Raw genomic sequence first — 14,193 nt, 5'->3', positions numbered from 1 at the left:
TGGTAAGAATTAAAATTTGCACAAGAACCAACAACTGATGGGCAAGTATTGGAATTGGTGACAAGCTGAGTAGATGAAACAGAGCCTCAAAAGCCAGTAGGCTGAGAAATTTCAGAAATAGCTGCAGTATCAGGAAGTTGAGATCCAGTAGAATTTAAAACACCTGGTGTAGTGTGGACAGTAGATTCGAGAGCTGGAAAATCCAATACATCCAAAACACTGGAACTGCTATACAAAATCATACTAGAAAATCCATGTTTTAAAACATCTGAGTAAAGTGGCTTAGGAGGTGGATCCAAAAAATTTACACTAGTGCCAAGTGAATATTCAAGAAGTGGAAAATCTGATAAACTCGGAATACTGGGATTAGTATTCAAAACAGAGCTAGTAAAACAATCATGCTTTAAAACATCTGAATAAAGCAGTTTAGAAAAAGAAACATGGCACAAAAAATCTCTAGAATTACAAACCCGAACACTGGAAACTAAAGAACGTTTCACAACATCTGAAAAGAGTGGTTTGGAAACAGAAGCACCAAGATTACTACCCAAATGAGTACTCAGAACAGAAGGAATACTGGTTAATGCTGGGAAACTGCTAAGGGATGTAGAACAAAATGGTGCACTTACCTCTGCAACAGTCAAACTTATCCTGATATCTTTTACAAAAATTTTCCCCAGCTGCTGATTACCTCTCCGATTTAGGTGTAAACCGTCTCTGGATAAACAAGTACTCCAAGAATAGTCAAAAGAGCTGCAAAAGAAAAACCCATCTTTACCTTCGTATGTTGCGAGAAATCTTGAATTTATGTTTAGTATCTTCCTATTCAGTTCTTGTAGGTGATACGTGTTACAAACTCGATATAAATCCGGGCATCGTGGGAGAACACCTGAAAACAGAATGACCTTCGGGTTTAATCGTTCAATTCCCTTATATAGGCAACCATATTTACGATGAATTTCATCTAAATCGTCATTTGAATTATTGGTACCAACGTGGACAAAAACTAAATGAAAATGGTTGTTTATAAAGGCAATCTCACGTGTCAACCTTTCAGTCCTAGCTCCTGGAAAGCAACGAAAATCAACTTCGTAATCAGGTAAATTCGCAGACAAATATTCTTGTAAATATTTAATCTTAATCTTAATCATAGAATCCCCGATTATGACTATTTTCATCTTTTCAGATTGCTTAGACAAACACATAACTAAAATAAGATAATTAAAACACAAAATATCAGCGCTAATACTACGTACCTTGCTTCCCCCACAGCAGCACGTGCAAGCAAAATGGCGAAAAAGTGTATTGCTTACTTCGAAAAATTACATTTGGCTTCATTTTTCAATTTTGGCGCAAATTACGGTAACCTCTTAGTGTTGCCATCGGTCACGTGAGACCCGCTAACTTCCGTAAACTCTCAGCGTTTGTCGTCGCATATATCTGCAAACCTCGGAGCCAATATGGCGCAACCAAGGCTGTTCTCCGAACCTTATCCCCTCCCTTTCTATATACCTTTCCTTTTGGCACCTATGCTTGATTTTTCGCCCATCGGTGCAGAAAGACTTAGCGGATGCAAAACAAGACATCTGTCTACTTTGTCTGTCTAAACGAAGAATACGATTTATCACTGACGCTTTTTTAATCAAGTTGCAGTTTCATTTGTGAGAACATAAAGCAATTTTTACCCTGTTACATTCAGTTCTTACTACAAGAAGAAGATAATGCTGTATTTTGTAGCTGAGGTTTATAAAAAGTCTTTTGGATAAATTCGTGAACGACACGCCGCTTGAAATGGTGGTGAGACCCAAAGCTGATAGCAAATAACTTAGCAAAGAAATTAGTGGTAGATCATTCTACGGCGCGGAAAATATCATAACGGCTCCTATTACTTCTATATTGTACTCCGTGAATATTTCCTGGTAATATTGTTCCTGCTAGTTTTAAAGTTGTTTTATCTCTTTTATGTGTATTTTGAAGCAATCGATGAACAAACTAAGCTTCATGAATTCTAGGATGAGAAGTAATGTTAATGCGAAATATAATAAACATATTTTTCATGAAATTATAACAAACATAGTTTTCATGAAATGTCTTCCTAAAAATCTTGCCAAATGTATATCGCACTAGATGTGTCTTCTGTGCAACATGTATTAGTGTATTATATCAGACTGTATGCACCAGCTATTTCGCTTAAATTCGAGCATTCCAGTTTTGATCCTGAAATTGCAACATCTCCCAGAAAGCCATCAGTAAGTGATAAATTCTTGATTATAATTCCACTCGGACCTTCTCAGTTTTTTCCAATATATTAATAGTTCAACGTATCTTGGAAAATGTCATGTTGAGAAAGAAACTTCTTAAAAGTGCACAAATTACACAACAGAAAAACTTCAGCTAAACGTCGTTTAGACACATCCTGAATAAAAGCAGCATTTGCTTTTTAAAGCAAAATGTGATGTAATCGTAATATGAGGTATATAATGAATCAGTTGCTGATAGCTGTAGTTTCAATATCCATGTTTTTATTTACACAAGAGAATCCTTGTGTACGTTGTGCGTAACAAGTCATTTACACTAAAGAGTTCCTTAAACAACCGTATACTTATTTACACAGAAAAAAAACCTGGTGTGTGATGTATGTAGCAAGTCATTTAAGAAGTATGATTCTTTAGACAAACATCTGCGTATACATACAGGAGAAAAAGCTCAAGTTTAAGGTATGTAGACTTGATATGAATGAAAGAACACTTTAAGGATGAATATGTTTTATGTTTACTCCAGCAAAAAAGGAACTTTACATATGTGAAGTATGTAACAAGTCATTCAGTCAGAAATATTTTAACCGTCATATGCTTATTCACACAGGAGAGAAACCTCATGTGTGTGAAGTATGTAAGAAGTCATTCAGGCTAAAGGGTCATTTAAATGGGCATCTGCTTATTCACACAGGAGAGAAACCTCATGTTTGTGACATATGTAATGCATCATTTACTCTGAAACAACAGTTAAACAGACATATACGTATTCACACAGAGGAGAAACCTCCTGTGTGTGAGGTATGTAACAAGTCATTTACTGAAAAAACTAATTTAAAATGCCATCTGCTTATTCACACAGGAGAGAGAAATCATGTGTGTGACATATGTAACAAGTCATTAACTCGGAAAGATCATTTGAACAGACATGTACTTATTCACTCAGGAGAGAAACCTTATATATGTGAGCTATGCAATAAGTCATTTACTCAAACAAATAATTTGAAAGACCATATGCGTATTCACACAGGAGAGAAACCTTATACTTGTGAGTTGTGTAACAAGTCATTTAATGTAAAAAGTTATTTCAATCTACATATGCGTTTTCACACAGGAGAAAAATCTCATGTCTGTGAGATATGTCATAAGTTATTTGCACAAAAATGTGATTTAAAAACCTATATGCATATTTACACAGGAGTGAAACCCTATGTTTGTGATGTATGTAACTGTTTTTTTGTTACAAAATGGAATTTAAAGAACCATATTGCTTATTCACACACGAGAAAACCTCATGTGTGTGATGTATGTAATAAGTCATTTTCTCAAAACTTTCAGTTAAAAGCCCATATACTTATTCACAGAGGAGAGAAACCTCATGCTTGTGACATATGTAATGCGTCATTTACTCTGAAACAACAGTTAAACAGACGTATACGTATTAACACAGAGGAGAAACCTCCTTTGTGTGAGGTATGTAACAAGTCATTTACTGAAAAAACTAATTTAAAATGCCATCTGCTTATTCACACAGGAGAGAGAAATCATGTGTGTGACATATGTAACAAGTCATTTACTCGGAAAGCTCATTTAAACAGACATCTACTTATTCACACAGGAGAGAAACCTTATATATGTGAGCTATGCAATAAGTCATTTACTCAAATAAATAATTTGAAAGACCATATGCGTATTCACACAGGAGAGAAACCTTATACTTGTGAGTTGTGTAATAAGTCATTTACTGTAAAAAGTTATTTCAATCGACATATGCGTTTTCACACAGGAGAAAAATCTCATGTTTGTGAGATACAAGTTATTTGCACAAAACTGTGATTTAAAAACCCATATGCATATTCACACAGGAGTGAAACCTTATGTTTGTGATGTATGTAACAAATCCTTTGTTAAAAATGGAATTTACTCGTGTGTGATGTATGTAATAAGTCATTTTCTCAAAAAACTCAGTTAAAAGCCTATGTACTTATTCACACAGGAGAGGAACCTCCCTCTTGTGTGTGATGTATATGTAACAAATCATTTTTTCCAAAGAGTTGTTTAAACATCCATATTCACACAGGAGAGAAACCTCGTGTGTGTGAGATATGTAATAAGTCATTTACTTAAAAAAGTCATTATGACTGCTAAAAATATGCCTCCAATTATTTATTTATTTTCAGTTTCACTGTTTAAATATACATTCTAAATTTGTATTTAAAATTTTTCTTGTTAAAATGCGCATTCTAACATCTATTTTCAATTTTAACTGCTTTTACAAGGCTTGTATTTTCAATATTACTACTTAAAATATGCCCTTATTTATGTACTTTCTAATTTGCTGTTTAAACATATATTCTAAAATTTTTTTCTGGTTAAAACGTGCTTTCAATTTTTTAACGGCTTTTCCATGGTTTGGCGACATTTCTGGTCACCAAGCCAAAAAATCGCCAATGAGGTCCTATACTCAAGCTGTTTCAAAAAATTAACTAAATAAAATTAAATGAAAATATTCATAAATTATAAACTTCATGTCATATGAAATCCAACATTATCCCACCAACTACAGCTTAAACTTCTGCAAATATTTTTATAAATATAATATTAAACATATATATAACAATAATATTAAACAGTGAAACTTTTAAACACACAGTATTTCAAAATTAAATTTTAAAAAAATCTGGCTACACTAAATTTGCACTCTTACAGTTACCGAAATAAAGTTCTAGGTTTGCCATAAGGAAACATACAGCCAGAAACCACAACCAAATTAAAATCTCTCGCCAAGCTTGGCGCTCACCCTGATTATGGAATTTTAACCAGGCCATGTGCCTATACACGGTGGAAAGAAACCTCATGTGTATAAAGTGCGTAAGAAGTCATTTGCTGGAAAAGCTCAGTTCGACAAACATATACTTTTTCACTCTCAACAGAAATTTCATCTTTGTGAAGTACGTAATAAGTCGTTTACTCAAAAATCTAAATTAGAAAAGCATATACTTAGTGACACCAGAGAGAAAGTCCAGTAGTTACATACGTAACAAATCACTTCAATGACACGAAATTTGAAAGACGCATGTCTACAGGTTAAAGAAGGTTAGTGTGTTTTGTGGAAAAGTTTTATTATTAAGAACCTTTACTTACCTGTGCAGTAATCACTTGTCCATGCTTTAAAGGAATGTCTTTGTATGAGGTGTGTTTACCTTATCATTTCATTTCAGTTCTTAATCATTTATTTGTTTCCACGTGAGAAAAACCTCATTTTTGTGAGATAAGTAACAAGTAATTTTAAAGTATTGCTGATTTAAAGCAACATTTTCTGGTCCTTAGTATTTAATTAGTAATAAAAGGTTTTAAACAGTATATTCAAACAGCAAAAAGTTAGAGACTAATTATACTGTTCTGAATCATGAAATTTTATGGATATTACATTCATCTCATGCATGTAATGCCTCGTGAATTGTTTGAAAGCTTGAAACGTTGAATATTTTCATTTGAATGGAAATTTCAGTCACATTTTGCACTATGATCCATTTTGCATTACATTTTTGTAAAAAGTACAAAATGTGAAATATATTTTTTTGTGGTAGCTTTAGTACTGTATGATTTATGTATTTCTCTCTTCATTAGCTTTGGGAACTCCCTTTTTAATGTTAAGAATGCTTAGAATTTAGATTTTTCAAAGCTTATGTGTTCAGAATCGTATGTTTAAAACATTAATGGAGACTATGTTCTTGATGCCACTATGCAACTTGTAGTGTCTTTTAACGAAATTGAAATTTCCTGAGGAAATGAATTTTTTTGTGGTACTTGCATGTTAATGCAATCACCTAATACAAGTTGCCATATTTTCAGTATATGAAAAACTGGCAACGATGTGCATAACCGTTCTTCCAGGAAACATGCTTATAATAATCATTCAATAAGCACTTCTGCCATTTTGTGTGGAATTTTTTTTTTTTTTTATTTATTTTTTTTTTTTTTAAATTTTTTATTTTTTGATGTATTCTAATGTCCAATAGCTTTTATAAACAAATGTTGATATTTTTTGCTTTAAACCTAGTTTTAAGATATGGCCTTGCAGAATTTGTGAGCAATACTGCAAATTTCTGCAAGAACATAGGACTTTGCTGAAAATGTTCTAAAAAAAAAAAAAAAAAAAACGAGTAAAGTTCATTTTCTCGATAACTGAGAGCTCTATCCAATTCTGAACAATTCTATTTTTTTAAGGCAAAAACTGATAGCTGAGTACTTGAGGAGGAGAAATGTGCAACATAATAATAAAGTTTTGAAGAAGAATGTATTTTATTTTTTTAATGCATCGCTTAATCCTTATTTAATAATTCATATTTGTATTTTCGAGTATGTTTTTTTTTCATATCTTGGTAATGTTTACTAACTTGCAATAAATACTGCTAGTTTGGGAATCGTTTTAAAGTAAAACCGTGATATTCACCATTTTGCAGCCGATACCTAAATTTAGCTTTTCGTCAGTAAAAAATTCAAAAATTGTTCTGAGCTCATTGCGTTAATATATAACTAGCTTTTTTCTTGCTCATGGTTTTATGCAAATGTTTCCGATACATTTGTACTTATATGCCTTTGTATATTGTCTATTATTAAGTATTCAGCTTTGACATCTGGTTTTTGTGGAATATGCTGACTTTCATGTTACTAATTTCAAATTCTTCTTGTTCTGAAAAATGTTTAATTATTTGTCACCATATCAGGGTTCATACGGTTCTTAAATAAAACCTTAGATTTTTTGGAACCAATTTTTGGTCGTTAAAAGTCCTCACTTTTGTCCAAAACCAACAGAAGGTCCTTAATTTTAATCATCTGACTTTTCTGTCTGTCTTTACGACTGCCATTTTGAGTGTGAATTAGCATTCTGGAGGAATATTTTTGGCGATTCACTGACATATATGGTTATCTTTTGAATGGGTTATATTTTGTTTCTATTTATAATATAAATGATGGCATACTCGAGTTTCTAAGCAAGAGTGAAACATAAGTATTTCAAAATTAAATTTTTCTAATAAAGAGCTCTTAAACAACTTTTCGCTTTGGGTCTGTGAATTGTTTTATTAAACGGTTCTAAATTTGGCAATTTTAAGGTCAGTTTCTATAGAAAATTTTTAATTCCGAGATGTGAGAATTTTCCAACGATTTTATTTAAAAGATCATAACATTGATAAATTTCATTAAAATAATTTCAATACATTGAAATTATATGTGACTATGTGACAAAATGAAAAATGTTTTCATGGCATCAACACATAATGGATGCATTTTACAGAAAGTCTGCAATGAATTTCTTACGTTTTGGAGAATGTCTGGAAGAACAATGGAAACATAATATTTGAATGTTTTATTTCTGATACTAAATATTTTTCTTAACATATTTATCTCCCCTTTATTTTCTCTACTTTTCACTAGACACAAGCATGGAAAATATCAAATCTTATCACAATGGGCAGGCATTATAGAAAGGGATTTTTTTTATTATTAAAGAAATTGAAAACTTACAGTTTAAATGATTCATCTAATATGTCTTAATGCATCATAAACAGAGCTGCCACTAGGCATTTCCCCAGATGATGCAATCTCTGTGGATCCTAAATTCTGCTGCCTAGTGCCTTTTCAAAGTTTTGCCATTTCTAGATTTTGTTGTTCAGTGTGTTACTAAATTCTAAAAATTCTGACACTCCAGCTCTGTAACTGGCCTTTACCATATTTATTTCATATTTCTTCTGAATGTTCATATTATTAAAGAAATAAAATTAGTGTTTTTTAGAATAAAAGAAATCCTTAATTAAATCTAAAAATTCTAAAATAAAAAGGAAACGTGTTGGAGAAAGAAACGGAATACATAAAGAAAATAATTCTTCAAAGATATATGCAGTTATTATTATGTAAATTACCCAATTGTTTATGATTACAGCCTTTACTATAATTTCCCATTTCTATTTCTTCATATGATAGAGTTTCTGAGCCAGATTAAATTAAAATAAAATTGTACAATCTTTGACCAATAGTCCACATTTTTAATTTTAATTTGACTGTTCTTGTTTAATTATGTCATCGTAATTGATTTTGTTAGCATCTGAACATGCCTTTATGTTCTAAGTTCTTTTCAAATAACAGGCTTATTTAAGCCTTTGTCTGATATTGTAGTTACTTTTAGACATAGTGATAATTTGCTTCACGTCTGGCTGGGGCTTTAGGACTATTTAACTGTTAGCAGATCAAGTAAACCCTCATAGGTACATTGTGGAAAAGTTGACAAGTTAGGAGATAAAGCTCGCAGAAGCTAGTGAGAACACTGGTTTGCATATTGAGATAAATGTCTAATTATTAGATGCTGAAACAGAAGGAAATTTATATAATTTAGGCAAAATGTCTGGGAAGGCTTCAAATTAAAATGAAGGATAAATATTTTGTTGAGTGTTGTTACAAAACATAAATGTTTTGTTGCTACAAACATTTATGTTTGCTACAAAACATAAATGTATTGTAGCTTTTAATGTGTAATTATCCTAATATCGTTTAAGAATCAATGCCATAAATTACTTGAATTTTAAACTGTGAAATTTTATTAGATTTTGGTTTTAATAGAATTTTTTTTAACAAATATTGTTAAAAAATACAATTTAATAATGGCCATGTAAATCCTTAATGATTAAGGTTATCTAACTACTTAATTTAATTATTTATAACTAACTGCTTACCCTTAAAAATTATCTCTACATTCCCTTTCATTAATACACACTATGGTCACAAGATAAAACACAAAAATGTAAAATTCAAGTAAAACTTATTCTTTGCATCTAACGAGACTTCAAATAATACAAAACAACGTATCACCTCTGGTGCTTTAATGGCTTATTGCAACCTGAAAGCGTATTAACTGGGTTACAACCCCTGGAACTCTACACGAAGCTACAACATTAACTGCATCAAACAGAGCCCGACTAACTTTCAACACTTGGCAACCGTCAGGCCAATCAGGCCTTTCAGGTTTGTTCTAATCAGCAGGTCTCTCTCTAGACAAGCAGCAGCAGTGGCAACATTCAGTCTTTCGTTATGAATCATGATGATTATAATCTTACTTCTCATTTTAACCTATGCCATTTGACATAATATCTACCTGCTATTTACTAAACCTCTAGACTGACCAAATATGTAACAAAATGAGACGTTAAAAAAAATAACGTAAAGCTAACTGTTAGTAAAACATAAATGTCACTTATCTTCTTTCAAATAAGTCCAACTATCGTAAGTGTAAAATAATTAATGTTACTTGATAAATTGCATAAAGTTTATTTTATTCTCAAACTTATTAATGATTATGCTAATTAATTCATGTTTAGTAATGCAGTGGAATTCCAAAAATCCGCAAAGCTTGGGTATATATCATACACAATCATGTCGCAATTCCATAACATTCTGCTATAAATCGAAGAGTAGCACCTGCTTCCATCTTTTGCAGAACTTGCACTTTTTGCGTTACCGTCAATGCAATGTGTTTACATTTTTCAATGTTGCAAGCAGTAAAATCAGGAGTGTGTTTCTTATCTGTCATTGTATTAAAAAGGACTGAAATTAAAAATATTCCTAATTTATCCACAAAATGTCCGGATAAAAAAAAGGCAGCACTAAACAATCTCATGAAATGAAATAACAAAGCTTAGAAAATACAACAGCGTGAATTGTAAACTTGAACAAAGAGTTGAGTGAATCGTCTGCTTTTTTACCTCGATGCAGGTTAGAGGGAAAAAACTTATTTATTTTATCTTATTTTTTTTAACTTTTTATATCAATAATTTGGTATTTCCGTTTTGATTCATTATTATTCTGTAATTATGATGTCATTTATTCGGTAAGTATATTTTTCTTCAATATTTCGTACTCAATGTTGCGGTTTCCGGAACCTATAAACTGAATGTTTATATTCTGAGAAGCAATGTGGATTTCAGGAGTTGGCAGTTTTCAGGTCAGCGGATTTTCGGTATTTGACTGTAATGCATACTACTTAGGTATCTATTTTACTTTTAGGATGGTATTACAAAAGTGAAATTCAGGCATAGATAATGTTTTCATTGAATTTATTGAGTTGCCATTTGCTCATAGGTCCTTAATTTATACATGTTATTTTTTATGGACCTTTTAACGATAAATAGATAGAACTATTTTCATATAATAAAGAAAGTTTTCGATGGCACAGGACTATGATGTTCCAAGCCCTAAAATATTTTGACTTCATGGGCCACCAAAATATGCATTTTAAATAATTAATTTAGTAACGTTTTAGTTTTTATTATTAGTTATTGTCATCTAAAATTATGAGAAAAACAATATTTAGGGCTCAAAACTTTAACCAGATAGTATATTGTTAATCCTTTTCCAACAATAACCTTTGAGAAGATTTCAGGTGGGACACACAATTAGATGATTAAATTGAAATAAAAAATATTATTGATTCTCTAAAATGGCAATAGTTTTATGGATCCCCAAAGTCATCAAAATTAGCAAACCCCTACTTGTGTAATGAATCCAAGTGCAAATGACTCTTCAAAAGTAATAAAATGTACAATTTTCTAGTTTTATTAACAATCCTACTGAAGAGAATTTCAGTACTCTTGAAGATTATTGGTATTGTGAAATATATTATGAAAAAGGCTGTTGTTTCAACATAAAATGCTTTAAGCTGTTTGCAAGTAAATTGAAAAAAAGAACACTGAAAAACTGTGTATGTAAAATGGATGTATTAAAAGTTATGCATTCATTACTTTATTACAGGGGCATGAGTCTTATTGAACTAAGACTATCACTGAACTATTGTTTGGAATCGGACCTTTCTTGCTGTCTGAAACCTATTTCACCTATTTTAGAATGATATAAATATGCTGTTGTGGCTCTCACTGACATAAAGTTTGGCCAACCCTGGTCTATTATATGCGTCTATTGTATTTATACCTATTATATTAATTATCAGATACAGTTTTGAGAATATCAACAAGCAAAATGCTTAAAAATGAAAAAAAGAAAAAAAAAAAAAAAAAAGAAACTCGTAATAGAAATATTAGTATTCCATATGAATTACAGAAAGTACATGTAATGATAAACACCATGACCAAACATTTAAAAAATAGAATAGCTTAAGTATTCCTACCTTAGTATTTGAAAAAGCAATCCTGCCGTACAACAGATAGTTAACGTTTGATTACATGATATTACAGGAATTTTCTTTAGATTTGTCCTACGAGTGGTTAAGACGGCGGAATACTGGTAGTTCAATCTCAGCTCAAATCCTGATAAATGAGCTGCTGTTATTAATGATAAAGTAATTAAGTTCGCATTACAGGCAAAGAAGCTTTTTAAAAGCTAGGATACTTTCTTCAATAATTGCAGTGCTAATTAGTGCTGTACAGTCGGTCACAAAAGTATTCGAACACCGGTACCCTATCAGAAAATGACAAGATGGCGTTTTTTTTTCTCTTTCTCTCTGTGTGTCGTGTTATTCCATCCTAGGTTTTCTTCTCCCCCCCCCATCTTGGAAAAAACTGGAAAAAAATTGGTTACGATCTCTTTTTGAATGGGGAGATGCCATTTTGAGAAAAAGCTGACGACCCTATCTTGGAGAATGAACATGACCGCTCTACACACCCTTTCACTCTCTCTCTCTCTCTCTCTTTGAATTGGGAAGCCATTTTGGGAAAAAGCAGACGACCCTATCTTGGAGAATGGAAATGAACGCCTCTCCCTCTCTCTTTGAAATGGGAAGCCATTTTGGGACCCTCTATTCTTGGGGAGGGAGAAGAACTGAAGTCTGCACTTCGCTGTCTCTGAATGCGGAAAGCCCTTTTGGGAAAAGCGGACCCTCTTCTTCTGATCTTGGAGAACTGGAAATGAACGCTCTACACGATCTCTCTTTGAATTCAGAAGGTATTTTGGCACCTTCTAATGTTGGAAAAGTGAAATGAACGCTCTACACCATCTCTCTTTCACTCTCTCTCTTTCTCTGAAATGGGTAGCCATTTGAAAACTCCCTAACTTTGGAAAAAACAGAAATGAACGCTCTACACCATCTCTCTTTGAAAATGGGGGGGTGTCATTTTGAGACCTCCCTCCCCTAAACTTGGAAAAAAAAACTGAAATGAACGCTCTACACTTTCTCTCTTTGGACATGGGTAGCCCTTTGGGGACCCTCTCCTCTTGGTATATAAAAAAAGAACTGAAGTGAAGGCTCTACACAATCTCTCTTGGAATGGGATCCATATTTCGGGAAACGTGGATCACCTCATGCTGGAAAACTGAAGTGAACCACCAAGATTGGACTCTATATAATATTTTTTTTTAATTGACATCATGACCCTCCTCCAATTTGTTATTAAAAAAAATTGTTTTTTTTTTGTTTTGGTTTTTATCCCATTTCCGATGTGATTTCAGAAATGCAATTCCATAACAGTTCAATTTCATTCGAAGTTAAATGATCTAAACAGTCTTTGACCCACCCATCCGTATGATTATTTTCTTCTCCTTCCTGTTGCACCAAATTTTGTAAGTCCATATAATCATTCCATACGGGAAGGGCTGGATCCTCACAAGGCTGTCTTGAAACACTTGGAGTCTCTTTGGGATGAGTGGAGGGATCTAGGATGTCTGGACCCGGCTGCGATTCTACCTCCATGATTTCTGGACCCGTTGGAACTTGTTTACCCGGCTGAAATTCTACCTCTACGATTTCTGGACCCGTTGGAACTTGTGAACCCGGCTGTGATTCTGCCTCCATGATTTCTGGACCCGTTGGAACTTGTGGACCCGGCTGACATTCTACCTCTACGATGTCGGGACTTTTTGAAGCTTGTGGACCCGTCTGACATTCTACCTCTACGATGTCGGGACAGGTTGGAGGACAAGAAGAAGAAGAAGAAGAGGATACTGGAAGAGGTTCTGTCTGTGAGGAGTCCAAAAGAGGTTGCCTGTTTGAACAAGTCGGGGAAGAAGAAGAAGAAGAAGCTTCTGGATTCTGAAGCGGATCTTGCACGCCAGGTAGGTTCCGGTAAGTCGACCGTTTTTTAAGAGGTAATTTTTTTTCTTCCTCCTCATCTTCAATTGTGATGACTTCAATTTCATTCCGTTGCCGGGTCGATTTTGTTTCGGGCCATGACGGTTTGGTCCAGCTCCTCTTATCATCTAAGGAAGGGATGGGTAAAGGTGGCGGAGGGTTTTCTTCTTCTTTTTCTTGAAACATCATCGGCGATTGGAAAGAAATCACCTTTTTTAATTGTTTCCAAAGCGAGTACGAGCACCGATCGACGAGAAAGAGACTCTTCTGGGTTGTGGCGATGAGATATTGCGTTTTCGGGGGAACGACATAGTTTTGAAAAGGTCTTAGAATATATTTCTTATATTTCATCCTGTCGCTGACTTTAAAACTTCTTTCCTTCAGATTGGGGGACGATGATTCGTAATAGGCGAGAGGAGCGGCTGTGGTTTGAACAATATGAACTTCGTCCTCAGCCGTCGTTCTCACTCCAAACGCAAAATATCGTTTCGTGAGAAAAATATTCTTCCACCGAAAACTCGTGCGCGGATCCGTATATCGCCGGTCTGTTTGAATGGGCCGTCTCAAAGCTCGATCCATCTGATTCCAAGAGAAGGGAGATTCCTCTTTCGTTTGTTGCGATTCAAATAAATTTCTGTATATATTCTGAACGAGCAGGTTGGAGGATTCGACATCTTGGTTGAAAGAAACGATCGCTTGATAAGGTGGTAAATGCGGAATAAATGTCGCACAATGACACGCCAAAAGAATTTTCAAGTTGGAGATTTGCTTTAGCGTCTTCAAATCCTCCCCGTTCGAAATCCGTTGAGTTGGAAAAACGTCTAATAGCGACATGGCTCCCAATGGAAAAGAAATGATCTCGCCCAG

At 33.6% G+C, this 14,193-nt stretch overlaps 1 protein-coding gene across 1 annotated transcript; it reads left to right on the top strand.

Annotated features, from left to right (window-relative positions):
• Positions 1 to 1,512: 1,512 nt before the first annotated feature.
• On the top strand, positions 1,513 to 7,313 carry LOC146993981 (uncharacterized). Its single transcript, XM_085826685.1, has one exon. The coding sequence runs from the start codon at positions 2,769 to 2,771 to the stop codon at positions 4,089 to 4,091; it is 1,323 nt and encodes a 440-aa protein (XP_085682811.1). The 5' UTR covers positions 1,513 to 2,768; the 3' UTR covers positions 4,092 to 7,313.
• Positions 7,314 to 14,193: the final 6,880 nt, after the last annotated feature.

This window comes from Stegodyphus dumicola, chromosome 11 (assembly GCF_044657685.1).
Source record: "Stegodyphus dumicola isolate Sdum_Otavi_A_Nest chromosome 11, ASM4465768v1".
NCBI lineage: Eukaryota > Metazoa > Arthropoda > Arachnida > Araneae > Eresidae > Stegodyphus > Stegodyphus dumicola.
This window is presented reverse-complemented; position numbering and strand designations above follow the sequence as displayed.

Coding starts and splice junctions, on each gene's coding strand:
- LOC146993981 (XM_085826685.1), top strand. CDS start 2,769: ATGTTTACTCCAGCAAAAAAGGAACTTTACATATGTGAAGTATGTAAC.